We start from the raw sequence: 19,512 nt of genomic DNA on the forward strand, positions 1-19,512 counted from the left end.
GGACATTCCTCCGTGGGCAGTGATGTTAGAATCGTGAGATCCTGAGATTACAGATTGTCTCAGGCCTTCTGGAATCCAAAGTTTCCACGATTGTTCCTCCTGATCCTTATCTCCTCTGAAGAATTCAGTTCGTATGTACACGAACTTGTCCAATACCCGAATATCAGGATATTTTCCTGGATTACCTTCAACGCTTGTTCGGAGCTGTCTATAATCGTCATCGTTAAAGCAAGGGGAGTCTAAGTCGACCGCTGGATCACAAGTCTGAAGACTTGACACTTCATCGCTTGTTATCCGGGATAAAGCATCCGGTACGACATGATCCTTGCCTTTTCGATGGCTAATGGAAAACTTAAATGATTGCAGTTTTAATACCCACCGCGCTAGTCTGCCTGACAGATCGGGCTGGTTCATCAGCCACAAAAGCGAAGAATGGTCAGTGACTATCTCAAAATCTTGCATTTCGAGATAGCACCTAAATCGTTTTATTGCTTCCACTGCGGCAAGGCATTCCCTCTCCGTTACGGAATAATTGCGCTGTGCCGAGTTTAGTTTTCTTGACATAAACGCAATTGGACGTTCGTTCCCATTGTCGTCTACCTGAACTAATACAGCTCCTATTCCGTAATCAGAGGCATCGCAGTGTACGAAAAATTTGCGGCCGAAATCCGGAGTTGCCAAAACCGGTGCAGTTGTTAAGCGATGTTTCACTAGCTCGAACGCCTCATTCGCCTCCGGCGTCCACCGGAACTTTCGTTTAGACGACAATGTTTCAGTTATGGGGTACGTCAGAGAGGAGAAATTCTCCACGAAGCGTCTGTACCACCCGGCAAGTCCTAAAAAACCACGAACTTGACGCACGGTCTTTGGTACAGGCCACTTCAGTATTGCATCCACTTTCTCCGGATCGGTCGTAATACCGCCGTCACCGATTATATACCCTAGGTATTTTACGCGTGTGACACAAAAACGACTCTTCCCAATATTCAAAGTCAAATTGGCTTTTTTGAATTCCTCCGCTATGCGTACAAGAATCGACAAATGGGTCGAAAAGTTCTCAGAAACAATGATAATGTCATCAAGATAACCAAAGACGCTGTGTCTGAGATCGACTGGGATTAATTTGTCCATCAGACGGCACATTGTCTGTGGCGCGTTGCACAGGCCAAAGGGCATCATAACGAATTGGTATAAAGGACGCCCGGGTATGGTAAATGCTGTGAGTGGTCTCGACTGTTCACTAAGAGGGACTTGCCAGTATGCGTCCTTCAAATCCAATTTCGATATGATGTTGGCCTGTGGCAACCGCGAGAATATCCCCTCAATATTAGGGAGGGGATAGGCGTCCTTCTTGGTGACGTGATTCAATTTGCGGGCGTCTAAACAAAGGCGGACTTTCTGTGGTTTAACCACCAACCGAATCGGGGAACTCCATGGGGAGTTTGAGGGCTCTATAACCCCTAATGATAGCATGCGGTCGATTTCTTGAAACATAAGTTTCTCCACTGCGGGAGAAACCGGATAAAAACGCTGTTTAATCGGTTTCGCCCCACCCACATCTATCTCATGAGCTACAAGTTCTGTTCTCCCCAGGCCTTGTTTACTAAAATCGGGGAATAACGAAATAACTGCCTGTAACTGCTGTGACTGTATATCACTGAGGGGGTATTTATCCTCTAAAGTTGTTACACCAGTGTCAGATCCTAAAACGTCGGGTTCTAATACGCTATCAATTCCAAATGGTCTCACGGAATTATCTGGATTCGCAGTGTCTGAAATTATTGCCGAGTCAAATACATCCGAAGCCAAACGAAACGCATGCCAAAAATCCAATCCTAATATAACCCTTTGAGTTATCGAAGGGACTATAAGAAATTTTACAGTCCTTACCAAGTTCCGAAAAGTGACATCTACAACCAAATAACCAAGAGTTCGTTGGAATTTTCCATCGGCTGTCTGCACTGAGGTACGTAATGAAACGAATTGGTCATACTTCGAAAAATCATTCTCAGCAAGTGTAGATCCTATACATGAGATGTTAGCTCCAGTATCGAGCAACCCAAACTCAGAAAAATTCAAAAAGTCTATCCTTGCGTAATATCGGCGATCTTTATCATTGCTCACAATACTAGATATCTTATATTGTGACATTACTTTTCGGTTCCTATAATATTTCCTCAAGCGGACTGTTGATCTTTTCGGCCGTTTGGAAACCGTAGTGTCAGTAAGTGCATCGGCTGAAAATATTCTGTGGCGTGTCTCCAAATACTGAGAATATCGCTCGTGATACGGTTTAATGGGACAAAGAAGTTTACTCATATTGTTGGGTATTGAGACGTCCCGCCTCAAAAGGGTAACCTCCTTAGCAGGAAGTTGACTGGGGACGGAAATATTCGAATATTTCGATGTTAAGGGAGATTTGGTGCCGGATTTCGGCGCATTGAGTTTTTTGAGGCCGCTACTTTACGCGATGCACACTTGGTACATTGTGGCTTATAAATATTTTTTGCCCCACATCCATAGCAAAAAACTTTCCTCTCGCGTAAACAATCGTCCCACATGTGACCCACTTCATCACAGTTCCAACATTTATATGCGGCATCTGTGCTCAGAGCATCTACACTTGGTGACTCAAAAGGACTTGTCAACTCGTCTTCGTCACCTAGGACAGCCGCAATGGATCGACGAGCAGTAGGTGGTTGAGATCCATAGGTCCTATTGTTAACATTTCTACGATAGCAGTCCTCCCCTAAAAGATTCTCACGCATCTGTACTAATCGACGTAAATGTCCAATAGAGTATATGGGGACATACAATAACTCATGCCGTATGTCTGGGCGTAAGTTCCGTACTAAAATTTCGACCAATTCGGCCTCTTCAATGGGTTGTTCAAGCCTATCGACAATAGCGCAAACAGCATCATAATAGGATTCGAATGTCTCCCCGAGTCTCATTTTTCTGTTACGCACTTCCTCCTTTCTATCATACGCAGATCGCATATCTTTGTATTGTGCCTTTAACGCTGCACAAAAACTACTCCATTGAATGGCATCGACCTGTTTATGATATCGCCAGTACCAATCGTAGGCCTTATTAGTAAGAAGTACATTCAAGTTCTGGCAAATCAAGTCAAAATTTCCGTTAAGGTGTTCTTCAGTCAGTGAAGTGATGCGATACAAAAACTCTTCTACTGTCAACCCACTACTAGAGCCATCGAATCTAACATTCCAATTTTGGATAATAGATGTAACTTTCTCCGCATTTGGAAAGTGTGTGGCATTTAATTTTGGGGGACGAATCGTCTCACTCCCTCGAATATGCCCATTAGGGGAAACATTTTGAAGCAATAAAGGGGGTTGAGATGATATAGAACGACGTACTTGAGGGTCGTATGGTTGCTCATTGCCTATTGCGGTTCGTGACAAATTAATATTCTGAAGCATACTAGATAACCGATCCTCGATCATCTGACCTATTCTGTCATAATCAACTTGCATGTGATTAGTCTGCGACTTATGTGGGTTTCCTTGCTCGTCCATACCACGAAAATGTGCTCGAATATTGCCACGAGCCGATGGGCTACCATATGATGAAGAAGATGGACCATTCTCCAATCCGTCATTAACAACTCTGTCCACATCCTGTCTAAAATGGCTATTCAATTCATAATCATTCATCAAAGCCCTACTAAAACTTCTGGTGTGTGGTCGATGAGCAGCAGCTCCTCTGGGTTTTCCCCGACCATCCGTTTTATTTTTCTTGCAAACAGACCCCGTCCTACCTGGGTTATCGAGTTCCACTAGTGGCTCCAAGCTATATTTGCGAAGGTCCGAAAGTTCGCACGCCAATTTGCATTGAGGACAAATGGAGGATGTCGACAAGGACTGCTCAATGCAGGCTCGATGAAATATATGGCCACAAATGGAAATTTTGTAGCATTCCTGACGTTCGAAAAGCATAAGTTCAGTGCAAATAAAACATTGCTCCTCTTTATTGCAAGACCCCGCAGGAAGATCTTCTGAGATCTCCCCCGGAGGACTGCGTAGGGTAGTCATAGTAAATTGTCTTTTCAACCAAAACAAAAATAACAATAATAATAATAATTGAAAAATTAGTTTCCCAATCAACAACAAACATTTTCTGCAAAGGTGGGTGATCTAAAAAATAAGGGGGAATACTGAGAATTGGCGGTATAAAATATCTGGCTATGAGTGAGTCTGTTTCGTATATTTTCCCACAAACTGACAAACCAACATGCTAAACTGAATATCTGTAACTACGTCTTATGGACTTCAAAATGCTAGAAGCGAAAGTGAAGTACATCCAATAAGCCATAGGATGTTAGTACCTCAGTCTCATTTGCACAAAAATACACTCAACAAAAAAAATGTAAAAACTTGTTCTGGCTGACATCAAGTCGCAATGAAAATATTAGAGAGTAATCTATTGGTTCCGCTAACCATAATGACAGTCAACGGAAAATCCGAAAAGGCTAACTAAGTATTCATTTGCCGTAAATCATGCCCTACAAAACAAAATTTCTACTTTTCCTTTGACTTTCTGAACTATCTCGTGACTAGATCTTTCTGGAGCGATGGCAATTCCAATTCGGAATTGTAATCGGCCCCACGTTGAGCGCCATTTATTATGTAATGTCCAACTAATTCGGTCATGTCCATCGACACACTTTTCCTTGAAGTCATACCTTCAAGCTGCCTTCAACATTGGACAAAGATTGTAAGAGAAGGTGACATGAAGAATTGCATTCTGATGACTAAACCAAAAGGGCTGGGAGCCATTGAGCACTAGCATTCAGTCGGTTTGGGGGGGTTCGGGCCCATTTGGTTTGGCACAACTTACAATCAGGGACATAAATAAAGTTTTATAGACTCCCGTTTTCATTTAAAGGATGGATGGAAATTGCAAAATTGTTCTAACATGAACCTCAGATAAAATAACCCCACAATATATTCGGTTGGAATTAAACTAAAACAACTTAATGAAAGGTGGAATGAAATATAACCGTCAATTCGATTCTTTAATTAGGGATTCCGGATGGAGTTGGAATCCTTGGCCTCAAAACCCTGACCCTTCCATGGTATTATTGGCAAATAGATTTATAATACCCCAGTAGTGAATTACACCCCCAGTTCTAACTCACCCCCTTGCAGAAAATAATAACAACTTAAGCACTCATAGTTTTCATTATATAACTATATTCAAAAAATCATAAAAATCGATATGACAAACACAGCGGCCATAATATATTACATGAGGAACTAGTTTTGTTGAAATTCAATTGTTTTCTTTATCTTACAAAATACTTATTTCCTATGCACTAAATTTTACTATTCTTCTTAAAAGTTCAAATGGAAAACAAAATACCAAAATCGATTTTATCTTCTTTAAGAAAAGTCGTATGCAAAATTTTTAATTATAATAATCTACCGAAAAAGAAAATAAATAGGTTTTAAATAACTTACTTTTGGTTTCTTTTAAGCCAGGTTAATTGGTTGGTTAGGACCATGATGCAAGTCGAAAATCCGTCGAGGCCTCGATGAATTAATTCTTTCCTGGTTGATGATGTGTTACTTAGCTAGATTTGAATTAAGATTATTTGTTAATTACTAATTTTGCATGCGCTCTGATAGGTAATTCCATTTTCCTTTTCATATTAATTCAGTTAATTAATTTTTGGATATTAATTTTTTTTTTTTATTACGTTGACGGACTAATTTCAATGGTCTGTTCTGGGATTCGAACTAAGATCAATAAAATTTGCATAAACCATACACGAGCTGTTAACCCACTGGGCCACAGGCCATTGTTATGTTAAAGTGCCGAATTACAGACAATGAGTTGGTGGTCAAAACAGGTTGTGGTGAAATGTAGAACTGTAGCTGTTAGCGTTTAACAGAGCACCGTACCAGAGAGCGACATTACAAAAGGGGGCTCTCGTTTGCTGAATAAACTAGAGCGGCTATGTAAAACTTATAATTTTTCAAAAAATTAGGTCGGCTGGTGAATGGTTTCACAGGTGAAGTTGTTAATACATTCATAAGGGTATTCAATTAGGGGTGGAGTCATAACCGGTCTTCGGTGCTCCCCCGGAGTACATCCAAAATAAGTCTCCTCACCAGGGGACTTTGATTCCCCATAGGCGAGGAGGTTTTCAATAACACGGCCGGCTGCACTGATATAATCCTGAAATAATGATCTTCATATATTTCACGCGTGTCACATTATGGTCATCAATCACGCTTACCTCTGCATGCAAAAATGCAATAATCACTTCTTCTGGATAACCAGACACGAAAATAGGTTATATGTTCACCAATCGACCTAGGATCACAAGGAATCTAAAGTTCCTCAAGTTATATACGAAGAATAATGTAACACAGGTGCTATAGGGGTATCCTAAAATAAAATTTCCATGGTCACATTTGACAAATTTGCAAATCACAGGAAATCACCTTAATAATCAACACGAATAGATTAATTGGAACAAATTCAATGATTTTCTTCTTACAAACGTTTATGATTACCACGAAATAACAAGATTTAATTCAACATTCGTACACCATTTAAATCATTTAACTTTACTTCGTGAAATTATTAAACAAAACAAGTCTTCCGGAGTTAAAGTGCTTCGCCAGCGTCAATTGACCAAAAGAAACAGAAAAATTTGGTGTGCATGCGAAGAGGTCTTACAAAAAGTCTTCGTATACCCATTATTACCGAAGAGAAAAATATTTTAGCAAGTACAAAAATAAACTGTCAAACAACTCAAATTCTGAGTGACTATTTGTTTTTTTTTTTTTCTACTCTAACGATATACCATCGGGTATTTTTTCCTTTTGCTTCCTAATCCGCATTATCCAAGTCCAATAAAGATAAAAAATAAAAATATTTCCAACCGAGCGAGAATTAGAACCTGGGCCTTCGGCGTTCTAGGCGAATGCTCTACCACTGTGCCATTGCAGGTTAGGATTTAGCGACGACTCTGTTTGGAGTATCTAACATGTAGGGATTCTGTGTCTCTCGCAGTGCAATAACATGTAACAAATGTAATGTATAACTGCCGCGTAGCAGCAATCATATATACACACAACATTGCCATAAGCAAGCAGGTCGTATTATATATGTGATGCAGATTCCTTCTGAGATAGATTTCCCTTCAAACAAATTCTGTTGCATTTACCATCATCACAGACATTTCACAATCTACTTAAGTTAAGAGTCCTTATTTTCTTGCATAGGATTATTTATAGTGGTCACCCGGTGCATTTATTTCAACGCCTGCGTTTTTCAAGATTTAATAGAGGAAAAAGATTAATTTTGCTTCGTCATAGCTGTTTGGTCTCTGAGTGGCAATTTTTTATTAACTCCATCCGTCTGTGGAACTCACTTACTTATAATATCCAATGTATAAGTAATGCAGATGCCTTTAAGAAAAATGTTATCTCGTTTTTGAGTAATAATTAAACAAGATTCTTTATCATTTGTTTTATTTTACTCTAAACTGTTTGCTAGCTAGTTTTAATTCTTAAAATTTGTTTTCGTTTTCATGCAATATGTACCCTTATTTTTATGCAATATGTACTTTTATTTATAACTTTCTTTTATTTGTTATAAAATTTTCGTTCAATTTTTTGTTTTTGTTTTTCTTTTTCATATTTTCAATTTTAATATTCTTTATCCATTATCTGTAATTATAAATTTTATAAATCTTATTTTAATTGTTGTTATTTTTCTCCTCTTTTTACAATTGTCAAACTTAAATTCTAATAGTGTTTTTTTTCAGTCTGTAATCAGTTTTTCAATATAAAATATTAAGGTTATTTGCTTATAGATCTATTTTGATTAATTTTTTAAATTTAAAAAAATTTTTTTTTTCATGAAACCTAATATTGTAATTATATTATATTTATTTAATTTTACATTATGATTTTAAACTTCTCATGCTGAAATATGAGACTCAAGTGGTCTTGTGCATGGGAAAGCAAATAAAGAAAGAAAGAAAGAAAGAAAGAAAAGAAAGTATAAAGGGCCCAAAATTGAGTTATCTCTCCCAGCCAGATCTATACTAAAGACTATGGAAAGGTTCATTCGCCCGAACCGAAACATGTACAGTCCAGGCGTGTATATATTTGTATCTGGTAAGTTCGGCCAGGCCGAATCTTATGTACCCTCCACCATGGATTGCATAGAAACTTGTACTAAAGATTGTCATCCACAATCGAATTACTTGGGTTGCGGTAACACTTGCCGATGGCAAGGTATCTTAAAACTTCTTTACACCGACTTCTCAATTGTAAGTTAGTCCATACGGGGTATATATTAAACAAAAAAGGCCGATTAAATAAGTAAATAATTCAGTTTAACAAAATTTTTTATAGAAATAAAATTTTGACAAAATTTTCTATAGAAATAAAATTTGACAAAATTTTCCAAAGAAATAAAATGTTGCCAAATTTTCTATAGAAATAAAATATAACTATAGACCGATATGGACCAATTTTGGCATGGTTGTTAGCGGCTATATACAAGCGCAATGTACCAATTTTACCACGTACCAAATTTCAACCGGGTCGGATGAATTTTGCTCCTCCATAGCTCCGGAGGTCAAATCTGGGGATCGGTTTAAATAGGGGTTATATATACCAAATTTCAACTGTATCGGGTGAATTTTGTTCTTCCAAGGGGCACCGGAGGTCAAACTGGGGATCGGTTTGTATGGGGGCTACATATAATTATGGACCGATATGGACCAATTCCTTCATGGTTGTCGGAGACTATATACTAAATAACACCACGTACCAAATTTCAACCGAATCGGATGAATTTTGCTCATCCATGAGGCTTCGGAGGTCAAATCTAGGGATCGGTTTATATGAGGGCTATATATAATTATGGACCGATGTGAACCAAAGTTTGCATGGTTGTTACAGACCATATACTACCACCATGTACCAAATTTCAGCCGGATCGGATGAAATTTGCTTTTCTTAGAGGCTCCGCAAGCCAAATCTGAGCGTCGGTTTATATGGGGGCTATATATATATAAAAGTGGTCCGATATGGCCCATTTGCAATACCATCTGACCTACATCAATAACAACTACTTATGCCAAGTTTCAAGTGGATAGCTTGTTTCGTTCGGAAGTTAGCGTGATTTCAACAGACGGACGGACGGGCGGACATGTTTAGATCGACTCAGAATTTCACCACGACCCAGAATATATACAACAGGTTGGCTGATAAGTCCCCGGTCTGACACATAGATGGCGTCGCTAGTATTAAATGTATATTATTTTTATATAGTACCAACCTTCAAATGATTCGTGTCAAAATTTGACGTCTGTAAGTCAATTAGTTTGTGAGATAGAGCGTCTTTTGTGAAGCAACTTTTGTTATTGTGAAAAAAATGAAAAAAAGGAATTTCGTGTTTTGATAAAATACTGTTTTCTGAAGGGAAAAAATACGGTGGAAGCAAAAACTTGGCTTGATAATGAGTTTCTGGACTCTACCCCAGGGAAATCAACAATAATTGATTGGTATGCAAAATTCAAGCGTGGTGAAATGAGCACGGAGGACGGTGAACACAGTGGTCGCCCGAAAGAGGTGGTTACAGACGAAAACATCAAAAAAATCCACAAAATGATTTTGAATGACCGTAAAATGAAGTTGATCGAGATAGCAGAGGCCTTAAAGATATCAAAGGAACGTGTTGGTCATATCATTCATCAATATTTGGATATGCGGAAGCTCTGTGCAAAATGGGTGCCTCGCGAGCTCACATTTGACCAAAAACAACAACGTGTTGATGATTCTGAGCGGTGTTTGCAGCTGTTAACACGTAATACACCCGAGTTTTTCCGTCGATATGTCACAATGGATGAAACATGGCTCCATCACTACACTCCTGAGTCCAATCGACAGTCGGCTGAGAGGACCGTGACCGGTGAACCGTCTCCGAAGCGTGGAAAGACTCAAAAGTCCGCTGGCAAAGTAATGGCCTCTGTTTTTTGGGATGCGCATGGAATAATTTTTATCGATTATCTTGAGAAGGGAAACACCATCAAAACCATCATTATATGGCGTTATGCGCTTTACAGACTATCAGTTATTCCGGACGGCATGTCGGTGTTTGTGAAGAATCTTACAGTGTGTCGAATCGATACGACTTGTCTGCGATGACCAAATAATCGGTAAATGTGCTATCGATCCCATAAACATGCAGCAGTATCGATTATGCCTTCGGACTTAACTTATAATATGCACAATATATATGATATGTTCGACATTGTCGTCCGGAATAACTGATAATCTGCAAAGCGCATTATTGGAGCGTTTGAAGGTCGAAATCGCGGCAAAACGGCCCCATATGAAGAAGAAAAAAAAAGAAAATGTTGTTCCACCAAGACAACGCACCGTGCCACAAGTCATTGAGAACGATGGCAAAAATTCATGAATTGGTCTTCGAATTGCTTCCCCACCCACCGTATTCTCCAGATCTGGCCCCCAGCGACTTTTTCTTGTTCTCAGACCTCAAAAGGATGCTCGCAGGGAAAAAATTTGGCTGCATTGAAGAGGTGATCGCCGAAACTGAGGCCTATTTTGAGGCAAAACCGAAGGAGTACTACCAAAATGGTATCAAAACATTGGAAGGTCGTTATAATCGTTTTATCGCTCTTGAAGGGAACTATGTTGAATAATAAAAACGAATTTTGACAAACAAATGTGTTTTTCTTTGTTAGACCGGGGACTTATCAGCCAACCTGTTACTTTATGGGGTCTTAGAGCAATATTTCGATGTGTTACAAACGGAATGACAAAGTTAATATACCCCCCATCCTACACAGAAAAAAAGTGTCTCGTAAATTTAAGGAGATTTTTACATTAAATTATTACAAGAATTTTCCAGAATTTTAGTTCATTTTTCGTATCTTCAACGAAAATTAACTACTCGAAAGGAAATTTTACAAATTCTAAGTAGCAATCGTTTAGTTCATGGCCTACAAAATACGACGGAAATTTCCTTAAAAAATTTCTTAACTGGTAGTTAAAAATTCGTTTGTCATGCTATAAAACTACTTGTGAAATGTAAAGTATTTTCTAAATAATAAGTGCAATTTACTATAAGATATTTTTGTATGAGAAAATATTTTTTTACGAAAAATGAACTTGAAAGTGGATAGCAATTTCTTACTGACAATTCCTATAGTTAATAATTGTTGGTAAAAAATTACCCAATGAAATATTTTTAGTTCACATGTAATTAAAATTATAGACATTTTCGTCAAAAATGGTAGATAACATTTCATGAAAATTTTGCAATTTTTAAGTTAAACGTTTCATCGTTCATAAACTGGTGTACCTTTACGAATATTATTCTTAGAGTAAATTGTCAGCAGATGCGATGAACTAATGTATAGTACAGAGATTTTTATCGGCATAGTGGAATGTGATTAATGTAAAGATGATGTTACTTGAGTTTTGTTGTGTATACATGAGCGTGGGGTTGTTTTTATTTTTGTTCATTTAGTGGTTTGTGTGTGTTTGTTATTCGTGGATGGTTTATTTGGCTGGATGAGGTGTTGTTTTCAATAAAGGCACATGTGTTTTTGTTGTTGTAGGAATGTTTTGGCTTTGCTTGGTTTTGTTTGGCATGCTTCAGTTGTATAGTTGGCGTTGGCGTGGGCTGTTGCATCTTTTAATATGCAACAGGGGAATATAAAGGCATGGAATATTTTGGAATTTTGAGACATATATTGGTGTTTGTATATTAAACCTTTTAAATGAAAGTTATTAATATTTTATCGGTAGTTTAGAGAAAATTTATTAAGAATATGTAGGAAAATATGTTGAAATTAAAAGTGTTTTGAAATTTTTATTATTCTATGTAAAAAATTAATATTCAATTCCAGATGAATTTGGAAAATTTTTGTTATATCTCAGCGTATAGTTTATTCATAAATTGGTAAGTATTTTTTTAATATGACTTTCTTTTAAAAAGAATATTTTTTATGTATATTATTATTTGTTAATTAATTTTTTTTGGAAACCAGTTTAATGTTTTTCTTTGTTGTAAAAACAATATTTAATTTCAGAGCAACTCCAGATTGATTCGAACAAATTTAAAAAAGAGAGAATTGGTAAGTTTTCTTTTAAAAATTGGCTTTATTTCAACTAGAATATTTACGTTTTTGTGACCTTTTTATCATCAAAATTACAGGTTTTTAATACCTTATTTTAGTATTTCTTTAATCATATTTTTTGGAAACAAATGTAATACTTCTAATGTAAAAACAAATATTTAATTTCTGAATAACTCCTTAAAAATTTGGACAAATTTTTAGTACTTCTTTGCCTGTAATTTAATAGTGAATTGGTAAGGATTCTTTAACTTTCTTTTATCAAGAATATTTGGTTTTTTAGGCATATTATTATTTTTTTCATTAGATTTTTTAAAAACCTATTTAATAATTTTATTTAATGTAAAAAATAAATATTTAATTTCAGAGTAACCCAAATTAATTTGGACAACTTTTTATATTTCCCCTCAGCGTACAATTTAATAGAGAATTGGTAAGTTTTATATTACATTTTTATTGGTGAGTTTTATACTCAACTATAATATTTATTTTATTATATCTTTCACATCGATAACAACACAGTTTTATGAGTTTATTTAGAATACTTCATTATTTCTGTAATTGTTTCAGGTACAAATTTTATGAGATACGTTTTCCAAAGAAAAGTTGAATTCCTTACACCATTTGATAAAATGCCCCCAAATATGGTAAGTTACAAGTTAAATGAAGAATTAAAGACTATATTTTATTACATGGTGTTAATTTTTAAAAATTTTCATTATTGTTTCCATTTTTTCCAGCAAGATATGTGAAAAAATTACCTACGATGAATTAAAAAAGGATAAGTCAAAATGTCCAAACAGCGGGTTCAAATGAACTACTCTCTGTTCCACGTGGTCATAATTTTTATTCACAAAAAACATTGTATTAAGTACTTTCATCATAGGTTTTTATAATAAAGTACTTTTGCTTAAAGAAAGTTTAATTTTAACGTATGAAAATTTTCATAATAGCAAAACGGTTTGTTGTTCCTTTAATTATTTAATTTCTCTGTACTACGGAATGATTGATTTAAAAATAGTTTAGTCGTCGACATTTTAAAGAGACTGTTAACCAATTTTTATTATCGGGTTTCCCACAAAATAAGCAAGTAAACCAAAATAATACTGACTTTTTAACTTGGTAGGGGTATATAAATCTTATGGTGTTGTAAAAATGAACTAAAATACAATGTTGTAGATGAACTAAAATTTAAGAGAATTATAAACTAGACAAGTTGAAAAAAATCTTAAGGGCTAAATTATGGTCAATATTACTACAGTTTAGTTCATTTTGCAATGGAAAAGGGTTCACTGTTTTTTCAGTGTATGGTGGAGGGTATAAAAAGACCATTAGACACCATAGAATTGGGATTATACTAGGTTGGGTTAGGCATAGTGACAGCCCTTTATTTCAAGCTCACTTTGACTATTCAGTGGTGAACTTCAATCTTATTACTGAGTGGTGCCCGATTCCGAGTTTAGCTCAATGACTTTGTCATTCCGTTGGTAACACATCGAAATATTGGTATCAGACCCCCTAAAGTGTATACTTTCTGGGTTATTGTAAAATTCGGAGTCGATTTAACAGTGTCCGTCCAAAAACTGGTCCATAATTATATTTTTTTTTTCCGAAAATTTAAAAAAATTCTTTCATATCGTTTCCTAATTATTTTTAGACTCTTCATACCATACTCTTCACCATACACAGATCAAGAGCTAAAGTGGACTATATAAGTATATAATCTGTCTTTTTGATCTAAAATAAAAATTGTTTATCTAAAAACTTACAATATAGAAGACAATGTTAAGAGGTTCAGATTCAGCCTGGGCGAACTTGTTTTAATTTAACTTCCTACATTCACAAGACACAGAGTCAACGAATTTTGATTTCCAATTTAATCATTTGCTATTTATTTACAAGTTATATCTCAAAATGCTCTAATACTTAATAATCGTTGGGTAAATGAGGGAGATGATCACCAGAAGGTTGGAAACCATGGTCATCAGCGGTATATTTGACATGGTATTCCTTGCCATCAACATGATCAGTCCATTTGTATTCTCCATGAACCTCAATGTGTCCGTGGTCATCATGGCCATCACCGCCAACTAATTTACCTTCCTCACGGTGTTTGGTGTGATCACTGGTCTCCCATCTAAAAAGGTATAATTGTATGTTACAAAAAAATAATCCAATACGGATTCTAACTGTAAACTTACTCGAAAGAGTATCCATCATGATCAACTTTGGAGTCTTGCTTTATAATTTCAGCATGTTCTTCGTGGCCAGGAGCAGCCAAGGCAACAACACAGAGGGCAGCTAAGACAATGAGGAATTTCATATTTGCTAGTGTTTGGTTTTTGTTCCAGAGAAAGTTCACAACTTTGTGGATATCATGATGCGATAAGCTACCATTTTTATAGTCCAGAAGCTAGTGTCTCAATTTGCAAGAACTTGTTCTGGTTTAATAATCGGATTCTCATCTCATGTTTAGCTATATAATAACATAAATAATAAAGTTTAGTTAATATACCTGTTTCATATTTATTTAGCCTTTAGTTTTGATATTTATGTGCAGTTAGAAATAAATGCAATTTTTTTCTAAATATCAAAATTCTATGACCCTAAATATTGAAGACGAACGGAGGATAGTAGAGAGAAAAAGAACCAGTCAAAAGTAGTTTTTTCTATAACGGATCCTCACAATATTAATTTAGGGCAACAATGTTTGTCTTTAATCGACTTTTCTGGTATTTCAAGTTCATTTTTCTATTTCTCTATATAGTCCTTTCATTCGTGAAGTTAGTTTAAACTCTTAAAAAAAAAGTATATACGGCTGTAATTTCGACCGGGACGAATCATGGATTGCATAAAAAGTCCTACTAAAGACTGTGATCCACAATCGAATTTCGTTTACAACACATCGCAATATCAATTTCCGATTATCTGACTTTTAATATAGGATCAATAACAATAAAATTATACAGGAATATGTTGACGACCGTCAGATGCTTAGCAGTTTTCAGTATGGTTTTCGGACAGGTCTAGGTACTTCCTCATTGCTCTTGGATTTGACGGAGACGATAAGGGGGTTTGTTGATACTTGTGAGAGTGGTGTGCTTGTTGCTCTGGATTTAACCAAAGCATTTGACAGGGTAGATTACATTAAGCTGATTGGTAAATTGAGGACCAAATTTTTATTTAGTTCTGATGCCTGTAAATTGATTTTTTCGTACTTATCAGGCCGCTCCCAATTTGTCCAATTTGATGGCATTACGTCCGATACACTTTCAATTAGTAGTGGCGTTCCTCAGGGCTCGGTCCTAGGTCCATTGCTCTTTATTCTATATCTTAATGACCTTTGTAGCTGCATTCCGAAGTACTGTATTCCTTTTCTGTATGCTGATGACATCCATCTCCTTTTCCATAATAGTTGTATTTCTCAGCTTCAAACAAGTGTTGACTGTGTCTTGAATATGGTTGGTACTTGGTTGGAGTCAAATAACTTAGATGTCAATGTCTCGAAATTCAAATACTTGCTTTTTGGACCAGTACTTGAACAGCCGTGGAAAATTGATGTTACTTATAAAGGTACGCCAGTTACAGGTGTTGATGAGATGAAATGTTTGGGTGTTTTTCTAGACGAAAAACTTAATTTTGGGGCCCATATTGATTACTTGTTTTCGAAGGTATTAATTTCCCTACGTAGGCTCTACAGTACTAACATGTACTTACCCTTGTTTGTCAGGAGAAAACTTGCGATTGGTTTACTTATGTCGAATATTTGCTACTGTATTGAAGTGATTTCCGGTACGACTGGGGAGAATATGCATAGGCTGGAAAGGATATTCAATATGGTAGTACGTTTTGTGTTCAGTTTGGGTCGATTTGACCACGTTTCGGACCAAGCTATTGAATTCCTTGGGATGCCTTTTGCACTGTACGTTCAATTGCGGAACCTGATCTTCTTTTATAGGGCCATCCATTGTGGATCTAGGTTGTTTTTTCTTGATAAGGGGTTTTTCTCCAGATCGACTCGCAATCCACAGATTATGTTGCCTCGTATATCGCATTCTATATGTGAACGTTCCTTCATTGTCCGCGTTACTCGTATATGGAATAGACTACCTTTAAACCTTCGTAGTTTCAATTTTCCTATTAATACTTTTAGAGCTAGGTTTTTGGAGTTTTCTTTACCACGAATATAATCATTGTTAACGCATTATCAACGGGTGTTCCATAACTCTGAATACACATTTGCAAGTCCTTTGGCTGGGGAGCCATTTTTCAACGCTTAGTATGAGATATCTACTATATCTTAATATATATTCAACATTTAGTATTTTTACTATTTATAAATATTTTTTATTATTATTTCTATTTACTACACCATTGTCTTAAAGATTTTATCTAGTTTTTTAGTTTTTTTTTTATATATACCATTGTTGAAGTTTATATTTTATTACAATTTTGTGTGATGCAAGATTTTAGGTCTATTTATTGACTTTTGTATCACTTTGTACGATAATAAATGAAATGAAAATTAGTATACAAATCTCCTTTACCCGAATTTTCATTCTCTTTTCGGGTTATGTTTATAAATCTATTCACTTACAAACAAATGCAAGTATAAAATCCAAATTGTAACTGATAACAGGTTGGCTGATAAGTCCCCGGTCTAACAAAGAAAAACACATTTTTTTGTCTAAATTCGTTTTTATTATTCAACATAGTTCCCTTCAAGAGCGATACAACGATTATAACGACCTTCCAATTTTTTGATACCATTTTGGTAGTACTCCTTCGGTTTTGCCTCAAAATAGGCCTCAGTTTCGGCGATCACCTCTTCATTGCAGCCAAACTTTTCCCCTGCGAGCATCCTATTGAGGTCTGAGAACAAGAAAAAGTCGCTGGGGGCCAGATCTGGAGAATACGGAGGGTGGGGAAGCAATTCGAAGACCAATTCATGAATTTTTGCCATCGTTCTCAGAGGCTATTACTTTGCCAGCGGACTTTTGAGTCTTTCCACGCTTCGATTGGACTCAGGAGTGTAGTGATGGAGTCATGTTTCATCCATTGTCATATATCGACGGAAAAACTCAGGTGTATTACGAGTTAACAGCTGCAAACACCGCTCAGAATCATCAACACGTTGTTGTTTTTGGTCAAATGTGAGCTCGCGCTGCACCCATTTTGCACAGAGCTTCCGCATATCCAAATATTGATATCCAATCAATTATTGTTGATTTCCCTGGGACAGAGTCCGGAAACTCATTATCAAGCCAAGTTTTTGCTTCCACCGTAATTTTTCCCTTCAGAAAACAGTATTTATACCCTGCTCCACACTGTGGAACAGGGTATTATAAGTTAGTGCATATGTTTGCAACACCCAGAAGGAGACGAGATAGACACATGGTGTCTTTGGCAAAAATGCTCAGGGTGGGCTCCTGAGTCGATATAGCGATGTCCGTCTGTCCGTGAACACATTTTGTAATCAAAGTCTAGGTCGCAGTTTTAGTCCAATCGACTTCAAATTTGGCACAAGTATGTGTTTTGGCTCATAATAGATCCCTATTGATTTTGGAAGAAATCGGTTCAGATTTAGATATAGCTCCCATATATATGTTTCGCCCGATATGGACTTATATGGCCCCAGAAGCCAGAGTTTAACCCTAATTCGGTTAAAATTTTGCACAAGAAGAACAATTAGTACTATAGTCAAGTGTGCCAAATTTGATTGAAATTGGTTCAGATTTAAATATAGCTTCCATATATATCTTTCGCCCGATATGGACTTATTCGGTCCCAGTAGCCAGAGTTTTACCACAATTTGGTTGAAATTTGGCACAGGGAGTAGAATTGGCATTGTAGATATGCGTGTCAAATTTGGTTGAAATCGGTTCAGATTTAGATATAGCTCCAATATATAGCTTTCGGCCGATTTACACTCATATGACCACAGAGGCCAATTTTTTTGCTCCGATTTAGTTGACATTTTGCACAGGGAGTAGAATAAGCATTGTAGCTATGCGTGCCAAATTTGGTTGAAATCGGTTCAAATTTAGATATAGTTCCCATATATAGCTTTCGGCCGATTTACACTCATATGACCACAGAGGCCAATTTTTTGCTCCGATTTAGATGAAATTGTGTACAGGGAGTAGAATTTGTATTGTAGCTATGGGTGCCAAATTTGGTTAAAATCCGTTCAGATTTAGATATAGTTCCCATATATAGCTTTCGCCCGATTTACACTCATATGACCACAAATGCCAATTTTTAACTCCGATTTAGTTGAAATTTTGCACAGTGAGTAGAATTAGCATTGTTGCTATGCGTGCCAAATTTGGTTGAAATCGGTTCAGATTTAGATATAGCTGGCTTGTATATGTTTTTCTGATTTCGACAAAAATGGTCAAAATACTAACATTTTCCTTGTTAAATCGCCACTGCTTGGTCGAAAAGTTGTAAAAATGACTCTAAGTTTCCTAAACTTCTAATACATATATATCGAGCGATAAATCATAAATAAACTTTTGCGAAGTTTCCTTAAAATTACTTCAGATTTAAATGTTTCCCATATTTTTTACTAACATTGTGTTACACCCTAGTACATTAGCCGACATAAATTTTGAGTCTATAGAATTTGTAGAAGTCGATCAAATTCTGTCCAGATCGAGAGATATTAAAATGTATGTATTTGGGACAAACGTTTTATATATAGCACCCAACACATTTGACGGATGTGATATGGTATCGAAAATTTAGATCTAAAAGTGGCGCAGGGTATAATATAGTCGGCCCCGCCCGACTTTAGACTTTACTTACTTGTTTATCAAAACACGAAATTTCTTTTTTTCCATTTTTTCACAATAACAAAAGTTGCTTCACAAAAGACGCTCTATCTCACAAACTAATTGACTTACAGACGTCAAATTTTGACACGAATCATTTGAAGGTTGGTACTATATAAAAATAATATGCATTTAATACTAGCGACGCCATCGATGTGTCAGACCGGGGACTTATCAGCCAACCTGTTATTATAGCAAAGTTGGTCAAAATCGGTTTAGATTGAGACAAATCCCCCATATATATTCTTCCATAAGGCCAAAATACACACACTTTCATTTTAAAATCACTGCTAAGATCAAATTTTCCCATCTAATGCATATTTATCTACCGATAAAGCATAATTACACATCTAAGCGATAATCACCATTTCAAGCTGTGTGGTCCTAAAATACCTCTAGATTTCTAATTTCAGACTAATTGGATAAAACTTCGGTTTCTATTAGCTCAAGCCCCTAAATCGGGACGTCGGTTTATATGGGGACTATATCGAAAACTTGGACCGATATAGCCCATCATCG

General features: G+C 36.3%; 1 protein-coding gene and 1 long non-coding RNA gene across 3 annotated transcripts in view; one reads left to right on the top strand and one right to left on the bottom strand.

Moving 5' to 3' along the window:
* The window catches only part of LOC142221838 (uncharacterized), a 236,209-nt gene that overhangs the window by 18,888 nt on the left and 197,809 nt on the right, over positions 1–19,512 (top strand). The window lies entirely within an intron of this gene.
* Positions 14,020–14,509, bottom strand: LOC142242115 (larval cuticle protein 65Ab1-like). Its single transcript, XM_075313968.1, has 2 exons — positions 14,359–14,509; positions 14,020–14,294 (listed from the first exon to the last, which is right to left on the bottom strand). Exons 1-2 carry the CDS (start codon positions 14,478–14,480, stop codon positions 14,084–14,086), a joined length of 333 nt encoding a protein of 110 aa, XP_075170083.1. The 5' UTR covers positions 14,481–14,509; the 3' UTR covers positions 14,020–14,083.

Source organism: Haematobia irritans, chromosome 1 (genome assembly GCF_050003625.1).
Source record: "Haematobia irritans isolate KBUSLIRL chromosome 1, ASM5000362v1, whole genome shotgun sequence".
In the NCBI taxonomy this organism is placed as follows: domain Eukaryota; kingdom Metazoa; phylum Arthropoda; class Insecta; order Diptera; family Muscidae; genus Haematobia; species Haematobia irritans.

Bases quoted from the DNA above. Each gene is read 5' to 3' on its own strand.
- LOC142242115 (XM_075313968.1), bottom strand. From the start codon at position 14,480: ATGAAATTCCTCATTGTCTTAGCTGCCCTCTGTGTTGTTGCCTTGGCT. The intron at 14,295-14,358 runs GTAAGTTTACAG...ATACCTTTTTAG, and splicing joins CATGATGGATACTCTTTCGA to ATGGGAGACCAGTGATCACA.